Here is a 21,522-nt window from a genome sequence, read left to right as displayed (position 1 = left end):
CTGGAGGATGGACATTTGCTCTCTGAGGATGGCTATCTGATCGTCGGGTGGAACAAGAGCACAGTGGCCTCTGACATTTTGACAACTTAGAGGGAATATCTTGGAGAGACTGGAGAAGTGTGGTGGCCGTAAAATGGAGAATGTGCTGTTGATGCTGCGTCGAACTCCTCCAAGAAATTTGCTCCAAGGTCGGAATCCTCTATATCTTCCACCTCGTCGATAGGAGGTGTGTCGTATGGGGTCAAAGGTGTATAATCCGAAAGCTGCAACTCGCTGTGAATCCGAATTAGAGGCCGTTGTGAGATGATATCGTTCACTGTATCGACTCGGCACTCCGTCAAATAATAGGCCAAGTGAGGGTACCGCCCCAGAATGTGCTTGAAATGTGGCAAATAAAGAGGTTCGCACGTAACAAATATGTGCCTCACCACCCAAACCTGGAATCGAGAGGCGTGGCGATGTGTGACATACACGAGATAGTTCTGAGGCAAAACTGCTGCTTGTAGTGCAAGAATAGGAGCAGGTGCGGGTGCCGAAATAGGTTCTTGAACTGGTATCTCCTCTGGGATAGGTACGGGTTCTGGGGTTGGCAAATCCGGAATTATAATCACTTTCGGTTCGTGTGCGGGTACCGGTTCCGGCTCCGGGGTACCGGGAATAATTATAACTTCGGGTGCCGCGAGAGGGTACGCCAGCAAAACCGCTTCGGGAATCTCGTCTATATACGAGATGTAAGGGAAATCTGTCCACTGGTGCTCGTTGGCCATAGCAAAAGGTTATACCGTGCGTGGGAAGTTGACGGGAGACGACCAATTGGCCAACGCTAATGTTGTGTAAGAAGGGAGAGTAGAGCAATGGCCAGCGCTGTCTCTGCAGTTTACGTAACATTGGCTGGGTGCTCATTTTTTTTATTTTATGAAGGGGTACCCACTTACAATTTCCACACCTTGGGGTAAATTGGTTCGGCTAGGTTTAAAGTGGCCGGCCAATTTAATAATGCTTAATAATGTGACTTCTAGCATAAAAACTCCAAGCGCTGGCTGCAAATCAAATCATTGGCAGTGTAAACTTAAGGTTGCGTCCCTTCATCAGCAAGAAGTGATGGCAAGATGCTACGCTAGGCAAGAGTGAGCGCTCGAGGGACAGCCCTTCGGAGAGGCGCATGCCAATAGTGGCACCTATTCGTGAAGGGGCGCCGATGAAGAAATGCTACCCTTTGGTGCGAAGAGACACCATTTGATGAAGAGGCATACGCCGAGAATTTCAGCAGGTATGCTGCATACACGCATCTCCTTCTCTTTATTTATGTATTTAGAATAGAGAGTGGCGGATTACCTCATACTTGGCCGTGTGTATTCCATCTTTCTGTTGCTTTCATGCAACTCCGGGAGAGGGTAGCGGCAAGGGTGAGAGGCTCACAACCTTCGGGTCCCGGATGTCACAAGACGGGCACCACGGGCCAATAGAAAAGAACAGACTGAACAGACTTTTAGCACTTCAATAAATACAAAACTGAGAGAGAGAGATGACACGCGACATGGAATGGCGGAATTCCACCCCAGAGTATTGGCCCCAAACCTTGGGGCCTCTTTCGGTATTTCTTTATATTGCATCAAACACTGTACAAGCCGGTACTCCAGACTCTACACCTTCTCCAGGAACCATGCCAGAGAATGAGCCCTAACCTCATATTTAAAGGCCCTTGGCCTAAAAAGCAGTTTACATGAAAAGCCTTCAAACTCAAAAGCTTCTGGTCCAAAAGCGATGCCAAAAAGCTGCCAACGTAATTTACAGAAATCCGTACAGCCTGCCACGTCATCATGTCAGCGCAATCTTTGGAAACTGCCACGTCATCAGTTTGTTACATCGGAATTTTTTTTTGCTCTGATATCATTGTAAGGATTCTAGGTGCTAATCCTTAATTAAGTACTTAAACTAATGATGAAGACTTAAGAAACTTGAAGTGAACTCAGAAACAAGACTCAGAAGACTCTGTGTTTGATTGCTTGAAAGTGTGATACAAGGGCTCCTTATATAGGAGACGAACAGGTACATATGAAAAGGTATGACCTTTCACGAAGAGACACATCCTTTAGGTGAATAGACATGTCTTTAGGCGAATGGACACATCCATTCGATGAAGAGCCGCAACCATTGGTCGAAGGGACATGACTAGTCGTCGAAGGAGTGTGGCTGTTGGTGAAGAGGTATGACTTTTGAGCGAAGGGTTGTGACCATTCGAGAACAGGAGTCCTCTCGGGTTAGTCACACTTCACATCTGCACCTGTAATGAATCAAGAAGAGTGTAACAAGTTACAATCGTGACAATAGGTACATCCAAACTGCAAGTGGAGGAGCCACAGAACCAAGCAAAAAGCAAGGAAGAGGCTCTACCAAGTAGAGGCAAGGCAAAAGAGCCACCATGGAGCAGTGTGCCGGAAGAGACCCTGCAGGCATCCAGATGCCAAAAATTACTCACATCTAGGAGTACATGTTCAAAAGAAGTGTGTGAGGTGCCAAGAGGCACGGGTCTATCATACAGAGAACCAATGAAGGAGGTGGATAGGGCAATCCCAAATAGAGAGACAACAGTCGAGGGAGAGGGAGGATGGTTTACTAAGGGAGAAGTATTGTGAAAATACAAGCCACATCCACATAAGTACCTGTAACAATCCAATCCCTTGCATCTTCCCGAGGGCAAGAGAACCTCGAGGAGGGAAGATCTGCAATGTCGAGGGAGATCCGTCCGCTGTGCCAGAACCTATATCTGAGTCCATGTCTCAATGTCGAAGAAGGAGCAAAGCTGAAATGCGATCTGAAAACACGCAGTGTAAGCGCCACACCTATGCGGGTAGGGGGTAAAGACCTGTGAATTAGGAAGGGAGTCCGAGAAGTCACTGAAGAGGCCAAGGTAAGGTGCTGTCCATGCCAAAAAAACGCAGCAACAGGGGCTGAAAAACGCTGCTGTAAACAGGGTATTCAGCAGTCCACTCAGTGTCGAAAGGCACTGGATGCCGGAGCTTGGCGCAAGAGGACAGGAGGGGCACCAAAGAACCGGCTGAAAATCAACAAAACAGTTCCAAATCTGAATGTGGAAGGTCCAAGAGTTGGTACGGGCAACAATGGAAAACTCAAGGTGCCAAGGATGGTGTAGATCCGGCAGGAAAGAGGATACCAAACTGAAAATGCTGGTGTGTAGATCTTCCTTCTGCAAAATTCTGGGCAACAAGCAAAAAAAAACGCTGGCCGCATCAAAAAATGCTAGGCAAAGAAGGTGTCCTCTGCTGAAAACAATGGCCTGCAAGAAAAACGCAAGTGCTGAAAACGCTGCAGCATTAGAGGTGTGGAGAAGGAGGTGTTGGTGGAGGGGAGGAGGTTGGCGATGGAGAGGAGAGCAGAAGAGGCCTCAATTCACAAAACGCTAGGGCTGAGAGCAAAAACGCTGCTGCCAGGAAAAAGCGCTGGTGGAGGAAAGGCACTTCTTCGCGATGAAACTCCCCGCAACGGCGTCCTTGTTGATGGCGATGGCAAATCTAGCACCCTTGTGCTCTGATACTATGTCAAAGTGTGTAGCGGACGGTGAGAGAGAAAGAGACAATGGCACGAGAAGAGACATGACATGAGACACATGGTGGAAAGGCTGGCAGCCCAATAACTCCAGATTGCTACATGGTGTGAGACAATACAATGAGAAAGAGGGTACCCCCCCTCCTATATATAGGAGAATAGGGGCTGGTCTGGCAATAATCCTCAATATAGCCCAATGACCTAAAAATATGACCCTCCAATATAGATGGCGGAATATGTGACCAAAACAGGTCTAAAGTGGGAAATGTGCTGAACGACCCTAAGTGTGCCTGAGATCCGTGTCTAGCAGGTGTATGGGTGGTCAATCCACAACCAAGGGCCAATGCACGTGATATATGTGAAGCCTGTAGACAGTGTGCGAAGCATCTGTAGATGAAGAATCTAACACTGGAGAGGTTCCTTCTTGTATCTGCCTTCTTCCAGAGCGCTAAAATGAGGTCCTCCTTGCTGAAATTTAGTCTTCCTGAGCTCGTTTGAGGGTCGAAAACTATTTGAACAACCAATAAGAGCACTTGTCTGAGTGTGGCATCTGTTGGCTGCAGTTAACCTTTGTATACCTTCCTTTAGCCTCTGCATAGCTTTTGTGTGTAGAGAGAGAGAGAAATGAAATGAAATAAAATGATATATTAATGTCTTCAAAAGGCCAAAATGACCTATGAGACCATCAGATACAAAGTGGTGAATCTAATACAATGTCTGAAGTACGAGTACAAAAAGTACTGAAAGTAAAAATGAAAACTGAAATGAAGTGTGAAATGTTAGATGTGAAAATGTAGAATAGGCCCTCAATGACAATCTGGGTGTCGTGCTAGAATGCCTTTGATCCTCTGCTGGAGTCTCCGTCGATGTAGTGTGCTCCTGTGTCTCGGTCGTGGTCGTCTCGATCTCCCGAGCTCAATCGCCCTGTCAATGAGGGTGCCTCTGGTATGAATGCGGGTACAACCCTGTGCTGGTGGTTGGTCTCTTGGCTCCCTCGATCCAAAGAAATCTGTGATCTGTCTCTGCGACTGTCGTACTCCATGTCTCCCCAACAGACTGTCTCTATGTCGGTGTAGCTCAAGTAGATATAAGCCAAGGCATCTCTGGTCTTCATACCTCATGACTCTATCTAGGGGTCCAAAACCCTCCCTGAATAAGCAATGGAAGCGCCCTCGTATCTCATAATACACAGTGCAGTGGCATATGTAGTGTAGCTCTCTCTCTGGCTCTCTACCGCACAGTTGACATATCCTAGCCTTTGGTGGTATCCCTCTGAATCTACCCGTCTCAATCCCCAGCTGGTGTGAGGATGTGCGAATCTGACCAATAGCACATCGCAGACCATGAGATAAATGAGTGTCCATGTAGTTCGGACGAGTCACAAACCCATCCCCTGAAAGTTGGAGAAGGTGCTCTTTGTAGAAAGCCATCTTCGTGCCCAACTCCTGTATCGGCTCTACCCATGTCCTCCTGGTGTCCAACTGTATAAGATCCTGACGAATGAGTCTAGTGATCTCCGTCCGTGTGACTGGCAGGGAGGGTGCATCCAGGGAATACTGAAAGGGAGGCAATCTATCCATGCTGAGACCATGCCTCTGAAACCATGAGGTCATCTGTGCATACCAACATGATGCATCTCCCTGCATCGCTAACTGTCTAGAGGACTCAAGAGCCAATCTAGTATATCTGCCTCTATGTGTATCCCATAGACTGTGCATAAAGGACACTGATCTGGTAAGAGCCTCAATCTCTATAGGAGGGGCGGCTACCTCCGCTCAAACAATCGCATGTGGTACCGAGGCCTTGGCTCTAATCATCCGGGATATAAAAAATACCAAGGGTCTCTCCATGTTCCTCCAACTGTCATGATTCACAGATGGTCCCCAAACTTGGACCCCATAAAGCATAGCTGAAGCAACCAAAGTATCAAAGAGCCATAGTTTTGTTCGTGGTTCTTGAAACTGAACCTGCGAACACATTCCTCTAGCCCTCCTAATGCCGCATAGGCTCTGGATAGTCTAGTCTCTGCTGCTCTCCTCAAGGTAAACCTCGGTCCCGTGAATACCACCCCCAGATATGTATATTCATCTGTGTACTCCACAGTGTCCTGGCCATATACGAGTGTAGGTGCCGATCTCTTGACCCACTGTGGTGTGGTGTTAAACACCATAACCTTGGTTTCCTTGGTTTTACCAAGGTTCACTGACAGTCCACTATCCTCTGCAAAGTTGCGCAATGCATCCAAATGTCTTTGCATGCCCTCTGGCGACTCTGACATTAACACAATATCATCAGCATATAATAATAAAGGGATCCATGTCCCTGCCAGCTGAGCGCCTCTGTCACCCTCTCTGTCAATGTAGTCAGAGACCTCATCTACATACATACCAAAAAGTGTAGGGGACAAAGGACACCCCTGTTTCACTCCAATAGTGGAATGAACAATGTCAGAAATCCCCTCATGAGTGTGTACCTGGCCAGTCACTGAGCCGTATAAAGCCATGATCCCCCATATGATCTCTGTGGGTACTCCCAACTTCAGTAGCTTGTGCATCAATCTGGCCCTCGGCACTGTGTCAAATGCCTTGCGGAAGTCCACAAAGCAACAATACATCTGTCCCCCATGTGCCCGACCCTCCTCAATAATGGCTCAGAGAGAGAGAGAGAGAGAGAGAGAGAGAGAGAGAGAGTGTTCTAAAACTCTCTGCTAGGGAGCCAAATGGGTAGGGCTAGAGATTCTTATAGCCAGGAGTAGGGAAGAGTGGCTAGATGGTGTTTGTTAGTTCCTTGCTACGCGTAGCAAATTTTCTATGCTACGAAACTGACTTCATGCATTATTTTTAATGTTTTATAAGCTTTGGCCGGCTTCACATTGGCTAGGTCTATTATTTTAAAAGGCTTTTAACCTTAGGCTTAAAAACCAATGCTAGGAGGTTAGTTTTTGGAAAAATTGGAGTACATTTGATCTTCCTGTACACCCTCCAGACTTAGCTTGCCTGCTCTCGTCGAGACGGCATATATGTCTTGTCCAGCCAACCACTTTCATGGACGGCCACAATAAAAATATTGAATCATGCCTTTCTGAAAAAATTAGGGACACCATGTGCTTGTTTTGACGCATTTTGCAATGTATCTATCTACTATTCTACTTATCATACTACCCGGACATTGGTAAATTTCCCAGATGGCACATTGCACCGGAAAAACTTACATGTCTTTCATTAAATTAATTGGTACCAATAAATTCATAACAGTTCTGTGTCCACAAATATCATTTTTATTAATTTACAATAGTAGCCGAAATTGTTACAGAAATAAAACAATATGCAGGAAAATGCAGCACGTGTATTGACTAGACTTGAGACCCAACCTTAGCATTCTGACGAGCAAGCTTACTGCACTTGACGACGTGGTCTTTGCTCAACATCTATGACATTACAATGTTGACGGGGGCTGCTGTTATGCCATTGTGCAGGCCATCACGCGGGCGTGTGCGCGTGCACACACACACACACACACACACAGAGAGAGAGAGAGAGAGAGAGAGAGAGAGAGAGAGAGAGAGATGATATGAAAGGAAATGATATATTAACGTCTACAAAAGGCCAAAGTGACCTATGAGACCAAAAAAGTTACAAGTGGTGAATCTAGAGCAATGTCCAAGTACAGTTAGAAAAAAAAGAGGAGGGCGGGGGGGAGAAATGAGAAGAAGGAGAAGAGAATTTTAACGTTGTAGGAAACTATTTCAAGAGACCTTAAAGATCTATCCGACGAGGAGACTTGAACTCAAGACCCGTTATTCAAGAGGGAAATGGTATAACCTTTCTATCACACTTGGGTAATAGAAAGGTTATACCATTTTTCTCTTTTTACTAGCGCGCACACACACACACACACACCCACACACACGAGAAGAAGAGAATTTTAACGTCGTAGGAAACTATCCCAAGAGACCTTAAAGATCTATCCGACGAGGAGCGTTGAACTCAAGACGTGTTATTCAAGAGGGAAATGGCATAACCAATCTACCACACTTGGGTGATAGAAAGGTTATACCATTTTCCTCTTTTTGTTAGAGCGTGCGGGCGCACACTTTCACACATCCGAGAAGAAGAGAATTTTAACGTCTTCAAAAGGCCAAAATGACCTATGAGACCAAAAGTTTACATCCAAGTGTCTCATAGGTTATAAATGTCTCCTAAAGGCCAAAGTAGGCCTATGAGACAGGTTAATATAAATGATTGTGTTCTTAGGGTATCCGGTAAAATGACAAGACGGTACAAAAGAAAAGCGCTACTTCGAAAACCCCTAAGCTGTAAAGTAAGGGTGGTTGAACATGGGTGGGGGGACAAGGTGTTGAATGAAGGGATGGAGCTGAATACCTACAGGTAAGTGAAGTATATGCTCAGGGATGACAATCATGAGATGCATGTGACTGATAGAAATTGAGACTTAGCTTTTGCATGTAAGAGCCTCTGCTCCGAAGTGGGATGGTTTAAATTCTGGAAAAGTTCCGAAGTCTCCATTTGCCTAATTGTGCATGAAACATTGTGGTCATTTAAGTTTAGTTGTCTGATTGTCATTGCTTTTCAAGGATGATCCATGTGACACAGTTCATCATAAAGTCTCTTACTGAGAGCAATGTCTTCAACTCTATCTGCTAGAAAGAAATGTACTTTGCCTATTGAATGAAGTAGGAAGTAAGTCTTTCGCAATAAGCAAAGATGGGCAAAGAAAGGCCTTAAATTTCACATGATTAGCTTCCTAAAAGTGGTGTGGTATCATTGATGCTTAATTGATTTGATGAAGTGCAGTTTGTCTACGTCTTACAGTCGAAGAAAGCCATCATTTAGATTAATATTTATGATCCTGGATACATTTTTAACAGCTTGCATTAAGAACATACATGGGCAATTAAATAGTGAAAAGTTGAATAAGGTTTATTTCCTAATGTTGTTTTCAGAGTTTGCCAAGTTTAAAGATGCTTCACAGAAGGGGAATCTTGTGCCTTTGTTCAGACGCATCTTTTCAGATCAGTTGACCCCAGTGTTGGCATATCGGTGTCTTGTAAAGGAGGATGATTATGGAGCTCCAAGTTTTCTATTTGAATCAGTTGAGAATAATGAAACTGGTAACAATGTGGTAAGAATCTGAACTTTGGATTGTGCAAGTTTTCAGGTTGTGAATTGTTTCCCACTAGCATACAATGGCATGCCACGTGGTTTTCACAAAAATTGTTGAGGCATCTTTCAGACTGTGCAGAAGCCATGCACAACCCCATAGGCAGTCTTAAACAAAATGCAAAACTGACAGCCGAAAGTTTAGCCTGTCAATTCTTAGCTTGCAGCTTCTTCATTTGTCCATTACAACTGTGGGCGGCTCAAGCTCAACTTCAGCCGAGTAAGTAACACCTTCAGTTCCGAGGGGAAAGGTCCATCCAACCATTTGGTGGGTCGTCTGGAAAAAGGCTGTAAATACGTATTTTTATCAATCACGCAAGTGACCAGAGACGGATGCTCCTGTAAGATTTTCTGCTCCATGCAATCTGAACCAAGCCTTAGGTTACATGCGTACACTTTCAAAGATGGATTACATCAAATTGCTCTTGCCTCTTCCGATCTTGCTCGTTCAACTGGTCCCGTGCTCTTTAAAAATGCCCCCCCCCCCCCCCCCCCGCCCTTCGGCAGCCCTTCTTGCCCATCTTTGCTCCTAGAGCCCCTTGCTTGCCACCTCTGTTCTCCTTGACATTTGTCCCACTGCCTTTTCCGCTGCCCCCATGTGTGTGTGTCCAGAGTTTTTGTATTTGCTTACCCTTAAAGGGGCCCTTTAGATACCCCCTGGCCAACCATCACAGTGGCCAGTGTAAGGTGGACTGCCCTGGCAATTGGCAATCCATTGGTGAGGCAGTAAATCCACAGCAACAAATGTGAAAACTAATAAGAGTTCTACTTCTGAATGCACTGGTACCAAAGTCTAGCGCCCCTTTTGGTACTTCTTTTAATAATAATTCACATACTGCAACTACCAGGGGTTTCACTCTGCAACTTTACCATGCACTGATCTCCTAGAAGTGACCCCTAGTGCACATATTTTTAGGCATTAGGCTCAAAAGCCATGGTTACAAAAAGCTAGGCGCCTAAAAGTCACATCTACTAAAAGCATGACACTCCAAAAGACAACTGTTTTCATAAGTGGCGTAAAAGATGCCATGTTCGTCTTGTACGGCTTGCCACGCAGCACCGTACGGCTTGCCCAATTTTTCCATCGGGAGATCCAGCGCGATATCTGGGATCTGCCTTGTCATCATCTCGGCTGCTCTCTCTGAGGAGATCTGAAGAGAGACTATCCCAGAGACAGATTACCAATTTTTTCTCGCCAGACATTGGACAGATAGAGGAGCAGCCACCACTGCAAAGCTCGGCTCATACTCACACCCGCGGTACTCTCAGTGACTGGGCGTTGGAGCTAGGCAGACCGAGACGCCCGCGACTAAGGAGAGGAGCTTCATAGCATCGATGGAGACTGCAAGAGGATTAATGGGGATAGACTCATGACCCATTATATCACCCTCTTGTACAAAAAGTGGTTTTATATTGTGTACAAAAAGACCTCTAGAGATGCTCAAAGGCCTATCAGCCAGAGGATGTACAAGACGGTGAGTACAATGTGAGGGCTATGTATACATCAAGGTGGCATGTATGAGTACATCCTTGCAAGTTAGATCATGGCCAGTAATCACAGCCCAAGTGCTAATCAGAAATCCTATATGCACAATTGTCCACATGAAATAGCATATCCTACGGTTGGTCTAAAGGGTCCAAATGCATGACCAAAACTTTCGTTCAAAAGCTGGTGAAAATGAACTGATCTTGCCCTACCTCTAATTGACGTGGACGGTGAGCAAGGTGCCATTGCCACTCACAAGGTCCCACATATGGCCAGAGTAAACTAACATGGAAAGCATTGTGGATCTTCCAATTAGATGGTAGCTCTAATCGGAATGTCACATCGTTCACTTGGTCAATTATCTCAAACGGCCCATAATAACGATTGAAAAGTTTTATCACTTTCCCTTTATGAGTGCTTGTCTCTTTAGTCTTGGCTTCTCAAACTTGATCAAGACTTTTCCATCTATCTCTTGTGTGTCCATGGCCATTCTCTCTCTCTCTCTCTCTCTCTCTCTCTCTCTCTCTCTCTCTCTGACATGGTATCAGAGCTCTAGGCTTGGATCTGCCATCGCCATCCCCTAGAAGGATTTTGCGAAGGATTTCATCGCGAAGAACTGCTCAGATCTACTAGCGTTTTTTTTGCGACCAGCATTTTTTGCTTCTGCCCTAGCATTTTGTGGATTTGCATCATCTTCTGCAACCTCTGCTCACGCCCTCCCTTGCATCTGCGTTTTTCAGCTTGCTCTAGCGTTTTTGTTGTAGGAGGACAGCCATCCGCCATAAGCGTTTTTCAACCAGCTTGGCCTAGTGTTTTTTGCAGGAGGACACCAACGTTTTCATCGCCACCTCAGCCTTCTTTTGCCGCCGATCTTGGACAGCCGGAGCCCCGCTCCTTGCCCTTTGGTCTTCCCGCTTGGAAGTTGAACCCTCACGTGACTTTGCCGACGATTTCCCGATCACTTACCTGCAGATTTTCAGCCTGTTTTGGTGCATTTACAACCCTCACCTACCAACTTTGGCATCCGGTGTTCATCACCTGGCGTTTTTTGCTCAAACCCCTGCGTTCTCGTGGTGTTTCCAGCTCCCTTTTGCTGCGATTTCAGGTTTGGACAGCACCTCGACTTTGCTTCATCCTCGACTTTGCTTCATCGGCATCCCTTTGGTTTCCCTTGCCTCTCCTGTCACGTACCCCCTACTTCACGGTCTTCTGGCGTTCTATCCGACTTGGTTTTCCGATCCTATCCTCACCTTTGCTTCTGGTTTTACACACGAGACTTTTCTGCTGATTTTTTGTCTGTATCTATTGTACTCCTAGCCATGCCCATCTTTACTCTCGACGAAAAGCTTGACGGCTCCAACTTTGTCGTTTGGAAGATGAAGATGATGGTGATGCTTATGTAGTTTGACCTTTGGGATTGGCTTACCGATACTGCCAATGCTGTGTGTCCCGGCCTTGTTCTTGCATTTGGTGCTCCTACATCGACATCATCAGCTACCACTTCTTCTGTAGTTACACGTGTTGGCTCCTCATCTACTTCTTCTCATGGTACTGCTTCTGGTGGATCAGGTACTGGGGTTACACAAGCTATGGTGGATCAATGGAATTTGAACCATCGCAGAGTTTACTCTTTCTTACTCATCAACTGTGCGGATAGCGTGTTGACGTCTTTACGCTCTCACACTAGTGCACATGAGGTATGGGGTTTCCTTTGCAATATGTACGAGGCGAAGACACCCGGAAGGATCCTCGCTCTGGAAAAGACTTTGATGGACTTACAGGTCTCGTCATTTTTGACTATCCAGGACTTCATATCCCGCATGCTTCTGCTCCGTGATGAGCTAGCAGCTTGTGGACACCAGATCTCTTCCGAGGGCATGGCAACTCAGCTGCTGCTCAAGCTTCCCGACACTTATGATTCCTTGTTCCAGTTACTTACTACCTCCACGCACACCACTCCTATGATCCTATCACTTGGGAGGGGCTCTTACCCACTGTGCAGCAGATAGCTTCGCACATTCAAGACAGAGCCACCTCGGAAGTCTCTGCGGGTTCTATTGCATTGGTTTCTACATCCAACAGGGGTGGTAGTGCTCCCGGACAGTTTGGACTTGGTTGTACACCTTCTCGCCGTGACATTACTTGTACCTATTGTGGAAAGAAAGGTCATCTTGCAGCAAAAAATGTTATAAACGACGGCGGGACGGCAAGAAGGATTCAGATCCTGAGGATGGGATGGCTTCTCGATAGACGTCTGCCACTGCCATCTCTAGCCCTTTATAGGCCAATGGCTTCACCCACTAGTTTCATCAACTTCCTTCTTCCCTCTTATGATCGAGATCACTTTTTGGCTTGGAGTTTCCCGGTTTACCACCTTGGCCTTCTATCCTTTTGTGTCAGAGTGCTTTGCTTCAAGGGGGGTTCTCTCTCTTCCGTCTCTCTCTCTTCTGCTGACCTCCACCGATGAGCTCCCTGCTCGTCTTCCATCTTTCCGTCATATATCCTCTTCAGAGACTTGTTCTGTTGTTAGCCTCTCCATCAGCTTTCTTGTGCGACTTGATCAGCCTGACCTAGCTTCGATCATCATCACATTAGTGCTGGACGAATTGTCGTTTTTTGTTTGGTTGGCGCTTCTTTTCACACTCCAAATTTGCCAGGCGTGTTGCATCTTCTTCCTAAGCGACTCTGCATCTGTCCTTGAGGGGGGGTGTTAGATGCTTCATCTCCAGATGCTTCGCACCTTGCCTGTAGGCTTCACCCACATCACATGCACTGTCCCTTGGTTGTGGGTTGGCCATACGTACATCTGCTGGACAGGGATCTTCAGACATATTTAGGGTTTTGCTCAGCACTTTGCCCGGCCTTTGGTCCTTTTTCATTTTTTCCTCATTTATGTGCATGGTCGTTGGGGCTTTTGGTCTGCCTTACCTACTCCCTATTCTCCTATATATAGGAGGGGAGATGCACTCTTCTATTCATCTTGCCATCTTGTCTTGTACACAACAGTTTTTGCCATCTGGAATTATTGGGGCTTGCTAGCCTTTTCCATCTGTCTCTTGTGTGTCCATCGCCATTCTCTCTCTCTCTCTCTCTCTCTCTCTCTCTCTCTCTCTCTCTCTACCTTCCGCTGCTCACTCTGACACGGTTGCATATGGTAGTGCCATGGCATACCCAAGATATTATATCCCTCGATGGGTGCCATCAAGAATGATTCGCGGTCCTTGCACGGGAGTTGCATTGGTGATCAACCCCTTGTATGCCAATCCGGAACTGCTTGGAGTTCCAAGTTGAGTTGATGTGAGGCCCAAGCATTTTGCAGTTTCCAATGAGATAAAGTTGTCCGTCGATCGAGGGTCAACACCCGTTGGTTATTCACGAATCCCTAGCCTTTAAGGAGCTGACGCTTCCCTTTTTTTGTTTCTGTATTCCCTTGCACATCAGAAATAGAATTCGAGGTAGGTGGAGCGGGTTCCCTCTTCGATTGTTCCTTCTTCGATTGTTCCTTCTTCGAAGATACTTGTTCTTGCCGTTGTTGTCGAACAGGGCAGTCCGTCTTCATGTGTCCTTTCTCAGCACAATAGAAACACCTTCCTTGCTCTTTGAAGGTTTGTACTTGATTTGGCGTGAGATACTTGAGCCGTTTGGTGGTACCCTCTGGCTTCTTAGGTTGATCCGGGTCCTCAGGGGGACGCTTTTTGCCTTGGTCGCCATGGTCATCATAATCTGCTCTTTGCCTTGCACAGTACGTGCTATGTTCCAGTGGAATGTAGATCCTCGGCAATGATTGCCAACTCCATCCGTTGGAGGGTATCGTGGGGGTACAACTTCATGCTCTTTAAAAGCGGTGGTTGAAGGCCTGCTTCGAATTTCCTCATCTTTTCCTCATTGGAAATCTTCATGAAAGGCGTAACTTCAGAAGAATTGACCAATACTTATCAATATAAGCCGTGACTTTCTCATGTTCCTTCTGAATGTCATTCTTGAAGTCAGGTGGAAGAAAAAATCCAGTTTTGAATTGAGCCCACGTTTTGGCTTGTGTACCTTCCAGAATCTTGGCTAACCACAAGTTGCTTGCCGTCTCCTTGAGATGCATCCCAACATGATGCCACTTGGATTTTTTGGAGAGGCTCTTGTTGGCAAAAGCAACTTCAAACTGTCTGATAAAAGATAGTGCCTTGGAGATGTCTCTCGGTCCTTCGTACTTGTCAAACTTGACATCCTTGTCACCGGATTTGAAAACCCGCATCTTGCGGTGATGCTTGCGGTTATCTTTCTTGAACTTGGGTTTCTCTTTAGTATTACGTAGGGAAGTAGTAGAAGTTTTTTTCTTTGGAGAAGATTTAGATATTGTATGAGAAGTGGATATAGTAGAATAATCAGGAGAGTATGAGGGACAAGAGATAGAGATATCCTTGCTTTCGTTTAGTAGAGAAAGTTCTTTTTCTTGGTCCCAATGTGACATAAAAACGCGTTTCATGCAGATGAAACCCCGAAACCCCGAAACCTATGAAACGTTTTGCTGAAACGCATGAAACGGACATGCATTTTTTATGAAACGTTTAAAATTGGGGCTTTTTTTCCATTTTTTTGAGGTCTAGCTCCAGTTAACAAATGATTGTGGTCCCTAAAACTTATGGTTTGTGACATTGAATTAAGTTTGAACTTTGTTCAATAGAAGTACTTTGCTAAATGAATCAATGATGCATCAGTTATGATTCACGAAACTAGTGGCTGTGTTTTAACTTTCATCAATACTGAACATCTCTTTGATCGTGCTCGCTTGAAGTCGCTTCTAAGCAGTGAGTAGTGAGCACGGCTCTCTCTCTCTCTCTCTCTCTCTCTCTCTCTCTCTCTCTCTCTCTCGTGGACATTAAAGTCTAGAGTCATGTGTGCTACATTGTATACATATTTATCATATTTTATTAATATATAATTTGATGTCGTTTATGAAACCTGTTTCATGTTTTTGACGCTATGAAACGAAACGTTTCAAAACCTCGAAACCCCGAAATGACTGAAACCACGAAACGTTTCATGTCACACTGCTTGGTCCTTGCTATGTCACACTGCTTGGTCCTTGCTCTTGGAAGGCCGTTTTTCCTGATCCAGAAATCCCTTGTGCGCTTCGGCACCTCTTTTTGCATCTTTTCTTGCGAGGTAGCAACCCGCAGGATTTTTTCGATGCCTATCAGCATTTGTTCCTTGCGGCTTCTTGATTCCTTCCGAAACCTTTTGGATAGCTGGCATCGTGAGAAGCTGCTGCAACTCTGCACGTTGAACTCGTACTTGTTGAAGTTCGTCTTCAGTGGTTCTTCCGTGGCTCATCATGGTTCTTCCCGTTCCTTCCCGGAATCGTCCTCCTTTGTAAAGAAAGAGGGGACTCCAAACTCTGATACCATTGTCACAAACGGGACTGCACACGAATAATCAAGAAGCTGAAAATAAATGGAACTTTCAACCGAAAGAGACAAGGAGAGGATCCACACAATATTTGGGACCAGAAGACTGGTTGGTCTCCCCCCAAAGAAAATCTTTATTAGGGAGAATTTTTTTTACAAGCACGAGAACCGGAGTAGCCCCTTCATTCTAAAACTTAGACTCGATGGTCGATTCCTTCCTGTGCGGGAAATTCCTGAGAGACGAGCTCTCAATACTGTTTTTTTATGTACCTAGAGCGTGGAGCCCTACAGACCGTTCCTTATTCTGTTTCCGAAATTCTTTGAGCATAGGCCGAGGCCTTCTTGCTCCCTCTCCGTGATGGAGTACCTGCAAAAGCACAACATGAAACAACTCGTACAGTGAATTCTCAATCGGTACCTGTCGCTTCGAGTGCGGAAAAGCGAACTTCGCGTACTGGCTTCGCACGATCACTCAAAGATTCTCGGCAAAGGTAATCCTTGCTACTAGCGCTGGTGAGACTGAGAGGCAAAGGGAGAGAGTTGGTTGAATTTATAGGCTCATGGGACCGGTAGGAATAGCCTATGAAATTTTCGTAGGAATAGCCTAGCATGGCAGCGTTGGAATAATGAAGAGGATCGCGGCAATTTTGGGGAGAGCAAAAGAGGGAGAGATCGCATGCTGTTCTCAGCCCAAAGGCTAGCGCTGGTCTTTTATTTTAAGTGGCCTTGCTTTATTTTATGAATTGGCTGCCCACTTATTAAGTGGGCGGTCGGTCGTCTTTTAAAAAATGTGTGAACTTGTTTAAAAACACCATAAGACTTAGTGAGCTGAAAACCTCGCGTCCTTGGATGCAGTTCCCAAGCACAGATGCAATGCAGACACAGATTCCTCGCGGGAAAGCATCTGCTTTTTTCCAAAAAACTATAAAAAATATTTCGCTTTTTATAAAAAGCTTCTTAGAACCCATTTTTATTCTTGTGCTTGCGTCTTTACACGTATTCCTTTTTCGAGTTCGGATTTCTTGCCAAACCAATGGAATATTCCCTTTCCATGCACCCGTCACCCATCACATGACGTATCAAGAATATCCATTTCCTAGTCTCTCTTACCAAACTAATGGTACAACCCCTTCGCGATGCTTGATGTCACCAATCATATGACACATCAGAGTTTTCCATTTCTGATGGTTTGTAATAATTTCAGTAGATCTACAGTTCCTAACCTTACAGTTCAAGTGCACACAATCAAATATCCTAATTTCAATAAATAGAAATTACTTAGAAAAATAAGAAATAAGTCCATTTAGCAACATTTTCCCATGCGTCAATCAACTTGCGATCATTACATGGGAGTTGCTTAAACGACACATTGTTATTAGCATTAACAAATGGAACATAATTGCTAGATGGGGGTGGAGTGCAAATTTTCATGGTTTTTTTAGGCACCACCCAAGCACTATTATCATTGGATCCATTATTCTCATAGAAACAGGGGACCCGGGGATGTGGCCCTTTTTGGTACGGACGAAACGGGGGACGTGGGATGAGACGGGGGGACGCGACGCAGACGGATCCCTCACATGGGACACGGAGGGGACGTGGGTCCCCGGTGACACATGCAGACGGACGCGAATAGGAGACCCCACACCTTTTCTCTAGGCTTTTCAGAGTCTTGAGCTATATGCCAATGTTTCCCACTAGACTCTACTAATCCACTCTTCACTTGTACATCATTATTTTTTTCCGTTTGAGTATGATGATTGATCATCACGTCAACGTGTGCGGCGCGTGGCGCCGCGTTCTTACCGCATGTCATATTTTGGTATTTATGAGAGCAATCCCCACTTTTTCTTTGCAATCTTGTACTCTTAGTAAAGAACAAGTGTATTTTAACACGCGTCCCCTGACCCGTCCCTCGTCCCCGGGACCCATCACGTCCCCGAGATCCGTCCCCGTTCCCATGTGACTATAATTATTCTTCCCTGTCACTGCATTGACATTACAAGGAACAGTAGGTTGAGAGGGCTTGGTTTTCCCTTTTTCCATAGTGGGACTCGTATTAGTAGTGGAAACTCCATTTTGCTTAGTCTCTCCACTGGATTTGCCCGTAGGGACATGAGCGGATGATGGAACCGCTGAAGGAGGGGGTTGCAAGACAGGTTCAAGACGTTCCGATTGCATGTGTCCAAATTTTCCACATCTGAAAGAGACTTTGCAAACTTGCCCCATTTGAGGTTGAAAGGGCGTTTACCCACCCATGGGGCCCCCGAATCAACCATAATACCTTCCGGAGTTGGTTTAGCAGTATCCCAAAGAATGCAAAACCTATTGATGTTCGCATCGAATTTCGGGGGGCAGACTACCTTGCCAAGCTGTGCAGCCAACAATGGTAGAAAATGTCTCCATGTGCGAAGGAAATTAACAATTCCTACACCGGGCATTTATGGCGAATAAGATTTTGATAATCCTAAGTCAATGCCCATTGCAAAACGTGGGTCATCTGCGTGTGAAAAAAGAGTGGAGACATCTCCAACAGCAGATTCTTGGCTTTAGTATTCGCCAACAGGACTTCATAAAATCCATGAGCACCAAAGTAAATTCCACTAACAGCCTGACGCTTGAGAAGAAAATCATCCCATTGCCCAACATCCTGCATAGTAGGCATTTTCCCCGGGAAAACAAGATGACTGTATTCATAGCATATTGTGCAATCGGGTCCATGATGTCCTGCATGGGAATGCGCACCTCAAGAGCAGGTGCCTGACCATTCTAGGCTTTTTGAGCCTCCTCAAAATCCTCATACAAACAGGTAATGATCTCGGAAATGGCCTCTGAGGAATTACCCATGAGTTTTCTATGCTTAAATACACACAGACGATTCGAACATATAGTAACAAACAACCCCAAGAGCAAACGCCTAGCGAAGGTGCACTACAAAGGAGGTTTTTTTTTTTTTGGGGTGTATTTAGTGACCTCTAACTCTGTACAGGAGCCACAAGAAAATGTACATGAAGCCACAGAGGGGCATACATAAAATCAACACTCCGCCTTCCCACAATTCTGTACAAGTTCCCTCTGAGTATTCTAGCACCCCAAAATGTGAGCCCCAATTCTATGATCAATCGATGGAGAAAACTGACGTACTGACAGTGCAGAGGAACACCTTCTTGTATCTGGCTTTCAAAGAAGTCGCCTTCTGCTGCTGTCACACACACACAAACTCTCTCACACCTTCATGCGCACACACACGCAAGGTTTTTGAGAAAACACGGTGCCCAACAAGCTACTGCAGCAGGACGTACTGGGCGAAAGGATGGGTGCAAACATGGCACGCAAGCAGAGCGCTCGGAGGGCAGATTGACGCGCAGGCAGACTCACCCTCTCAGCTCATCAGGTCCAACCGCCACAGGGTTGTAGGCTCGTGCAAGTTCTGATACACGCTGGGAGAGGGCACGCGCGTAGGCAAATTGACGTGCAGGCAGACTCACCCTCACTCTCTCTCTCTCTCTCTCACACACACACACACACACACACACACACACACACACACACACACACACACACACACACACACACACACACACACACACACACACACACACACACACACACACACACACAGAGAGAGCTAAGCGAGCACCCAACAACGGAAAGCAAGTCGAAGGGGCTGGCTATTAACTGCGCGTAGAACTGTGTAACGAGCAGGGGTTGCAGGGTGCAAGACAGGGCAGCACGCAGAGACCTGCAGGGCGTAGGGCAAGTTGTTTGCGTGCAGGGGCTGTAGAACGCAGGGTTCGTCACTGTCACGAGGACGTGGCAGTTATTAACCATGTCACAGAGATGTGGCAACTGCTAACCTTGGTTGTTGGTTTCTTTCCAATGGGGTTTATTTTATTTGTTTTGAGACCCTCTTTTTGAAGTAGCAAACGGTCGGACATTGTATGGCCAATGTGAACGGTAGATTCACCCGCAGACGGGAAGTGGTCGGCACTGGAATTCGTATGGTAAGAGGATGTCTAGGCTCAGAGCAAGATCATATAGGTCCCCCCGTCGCACTTAGCAAGTTGGTGGATACTAGGAAGTGAACTCAATTAAGGCGTAAAGTCAAGGTGGGACTACCAACAAAAAGTATCTGACAGTTGGGCCACATTGCATTTTTGGATGCGGTCCCAATGAGGATAGATGGTCAGAAGACCAGTGGGAGCCCAACGGAAGCATCTCCTAAAATTTAGGGAACTGCTATTTTGGGCCACGAAATGTGTTCGCGTCATTACCTTTGGTATGACTAGGGGAACACTTTACAACTCTGCCGCGAAGTCAACTGACGCACCAGTTGAGATATTTTTAGCAGGGAAAGCCCAAACTCGGAAACTGGGCGACGTGTCAGCTTGTGAGCGATTCTGCCACTCTGGGAGGCAAAAACGAGCTGCATATCATCAAAGGGGGCGCCGTTTTCAGCCACAGGCAAATTGCAACAGGTACAGAAGCTATGGAATGCTTACCTTGCCCTCTATGTACAGTATGGTGACGGGAGTGATGCCCCGCACGCTACATACTGCTCTCTTTCTCCCCTACGTGCAGTTATGTGATGCCCCACAAGAGGGCTACTCATTTGACTGATGTACAGTTGTGTGGGTTCATGCTTTTGTGCTGAGGCAAGAGCCTCCTTGAGTAGGAACAGGGGTAGCTAACTGCTGCTCCAAAGCAGGCACTGGTGAGGGTCATAACCTCACCGTACAGGTGCAAAATCAGCGCTGTGTATGCGCTGTAAATTCACTGTTTTTCAGCCATACGGACGCCAAGACCATTGGGAATCGTGCCCCACTGGCAGAGGACAGTTAGGGGACTGTTTGGGGCTGAAAACAGGGCAAAAACCAGTAAATACAGCGTGCTGAATTTACTGTTTTTGGACAGGAATCAGAGGGTATACGTCAGTGCAAGCGAGTTCCAGCAGGGGAATTGATTTCGCGCAAGTTTTGGGGCTGTTATGCTGCCGAAATTTGGCCAAATCAAATGGTATCTAGGTGGATACACGTGAAGGATTCCCAGGACCTTACCTTGTAATTTACCCTCCTAAAGAATAAAGAAATACCGAAAGGGGCGCCAATTTTGGGGCCTACAGGTTGTCGGCGTTTGCTCGGAGCATTCTAGCTTCCGAGTCGTGTGTGTGTTTAAGTGTTAACTCCCGTCGCAGGTTCTCTTTGCAAAGTGCTCTGTGTGTGTGCATAAAGTAAAGAATTTCGGGTGAAAGCCAACGCCTACCGCCCTACGGGCCGGTTTCATGGTTCCGTTGCCGGGACATCAATCACTTTTTCCTCAAAGAGTGAGCCTGGATTGTTCAGGGTAAAGACACACAGTGCAAGAACACGGGGATTACACTATGGCCGACAAGGGGAAGGGAATTATGGAAGAGGGTTTCTCTCCAAAGGACAGGCAGGAGATTCCTATGGTTTTTGAGATTGGCGAGAGCTCACGGCCATGTCAGTCTGTACCTCCTGTCAACGTCAATGTCCCTCCAGTAGTACAGGGCTTTATGACAGGGCAACTTGAGGATGATGCGTTTAAGACTCAGTTAGTTGCCGCGGTGAATGTCTTTTCGCAACTGGTGCAGAATCCGAGGTTTATGGAATTCTTGCAAGCGCCACCAGTGCAACAGCAAAATAGGCAACCTACGCCGCGTACGGAGCTTGTTGAAGCTCAAGCCCAGGTACTTCATGAGGCGCAGGAGGAAAGGGAACACTCGCATGTTGCAGAGTCGGGGGCTCCAAAGCAGGTTCCTCCCGTGCTTGAACAGGTGGCTAGAACGCCTATTCCACAGGTTATGCCAGTTCAGCCCTCCACCTTTCAGAGCCAGCATGCTGTCTTGAATGGACAGGGAGCTGGATACCAG

General features: G+C 46.2%; 1 protein-coding gene across 8 annotated transcripts in view; it reads left to right on the top strand.

Annotated features, from left to right (window-relative positions):
* Positions 1–21,522, top strand: part of LOC147427793 (anthranilate synthase alpha subunit 1, chloroplastic-like) — a 77,298-nt gene that overhangs the window by 15,824 nt on the left and 39,952 nt on the right. For 6 of the 8 annotated variants that reach the window (XR_015185973.1, XM_086496695.1, XM_086496694.1 and 3 more), the window contains one exon: positions 8,531–8,709. Coding sequence is in view for 5 of the 8 variants with exons in the window: in XM_086496695.1 (XP_086352821.1) it covers positions 8,531–8,709 (179 nt within the window). In the remaining 3 variants the exon portion in view is untranslated. Of the gene's footprint in view, positions 1–8,126; positions 8,268–8,502; positions 8,710–21,522 lie in introns of those variants that run through there. The other 2 variants (XM_086496700.1, XM_086496701.1) reach the window with 2 other exon arrangements.

The sequence above is a fragment of the Adiantum capillus-veneris genome, chromosome 23 (assembly GCF_014529385.1).
Source record: "Adiantum capillus-veneris isolate H3 chromosome 23, ASM1452938v2, whole genome shotgun sequence".
Lineage (NCBI taxonomy): Eukaryota > Viridiplantae > Streptophyta > Polypodiopsida > Polypodiales > Pteridaceae > Adiantum > Adiantum capillus-veneris.
This window is presented reverse-complemented; position numbering and strand designations above follow the sequence as displayed.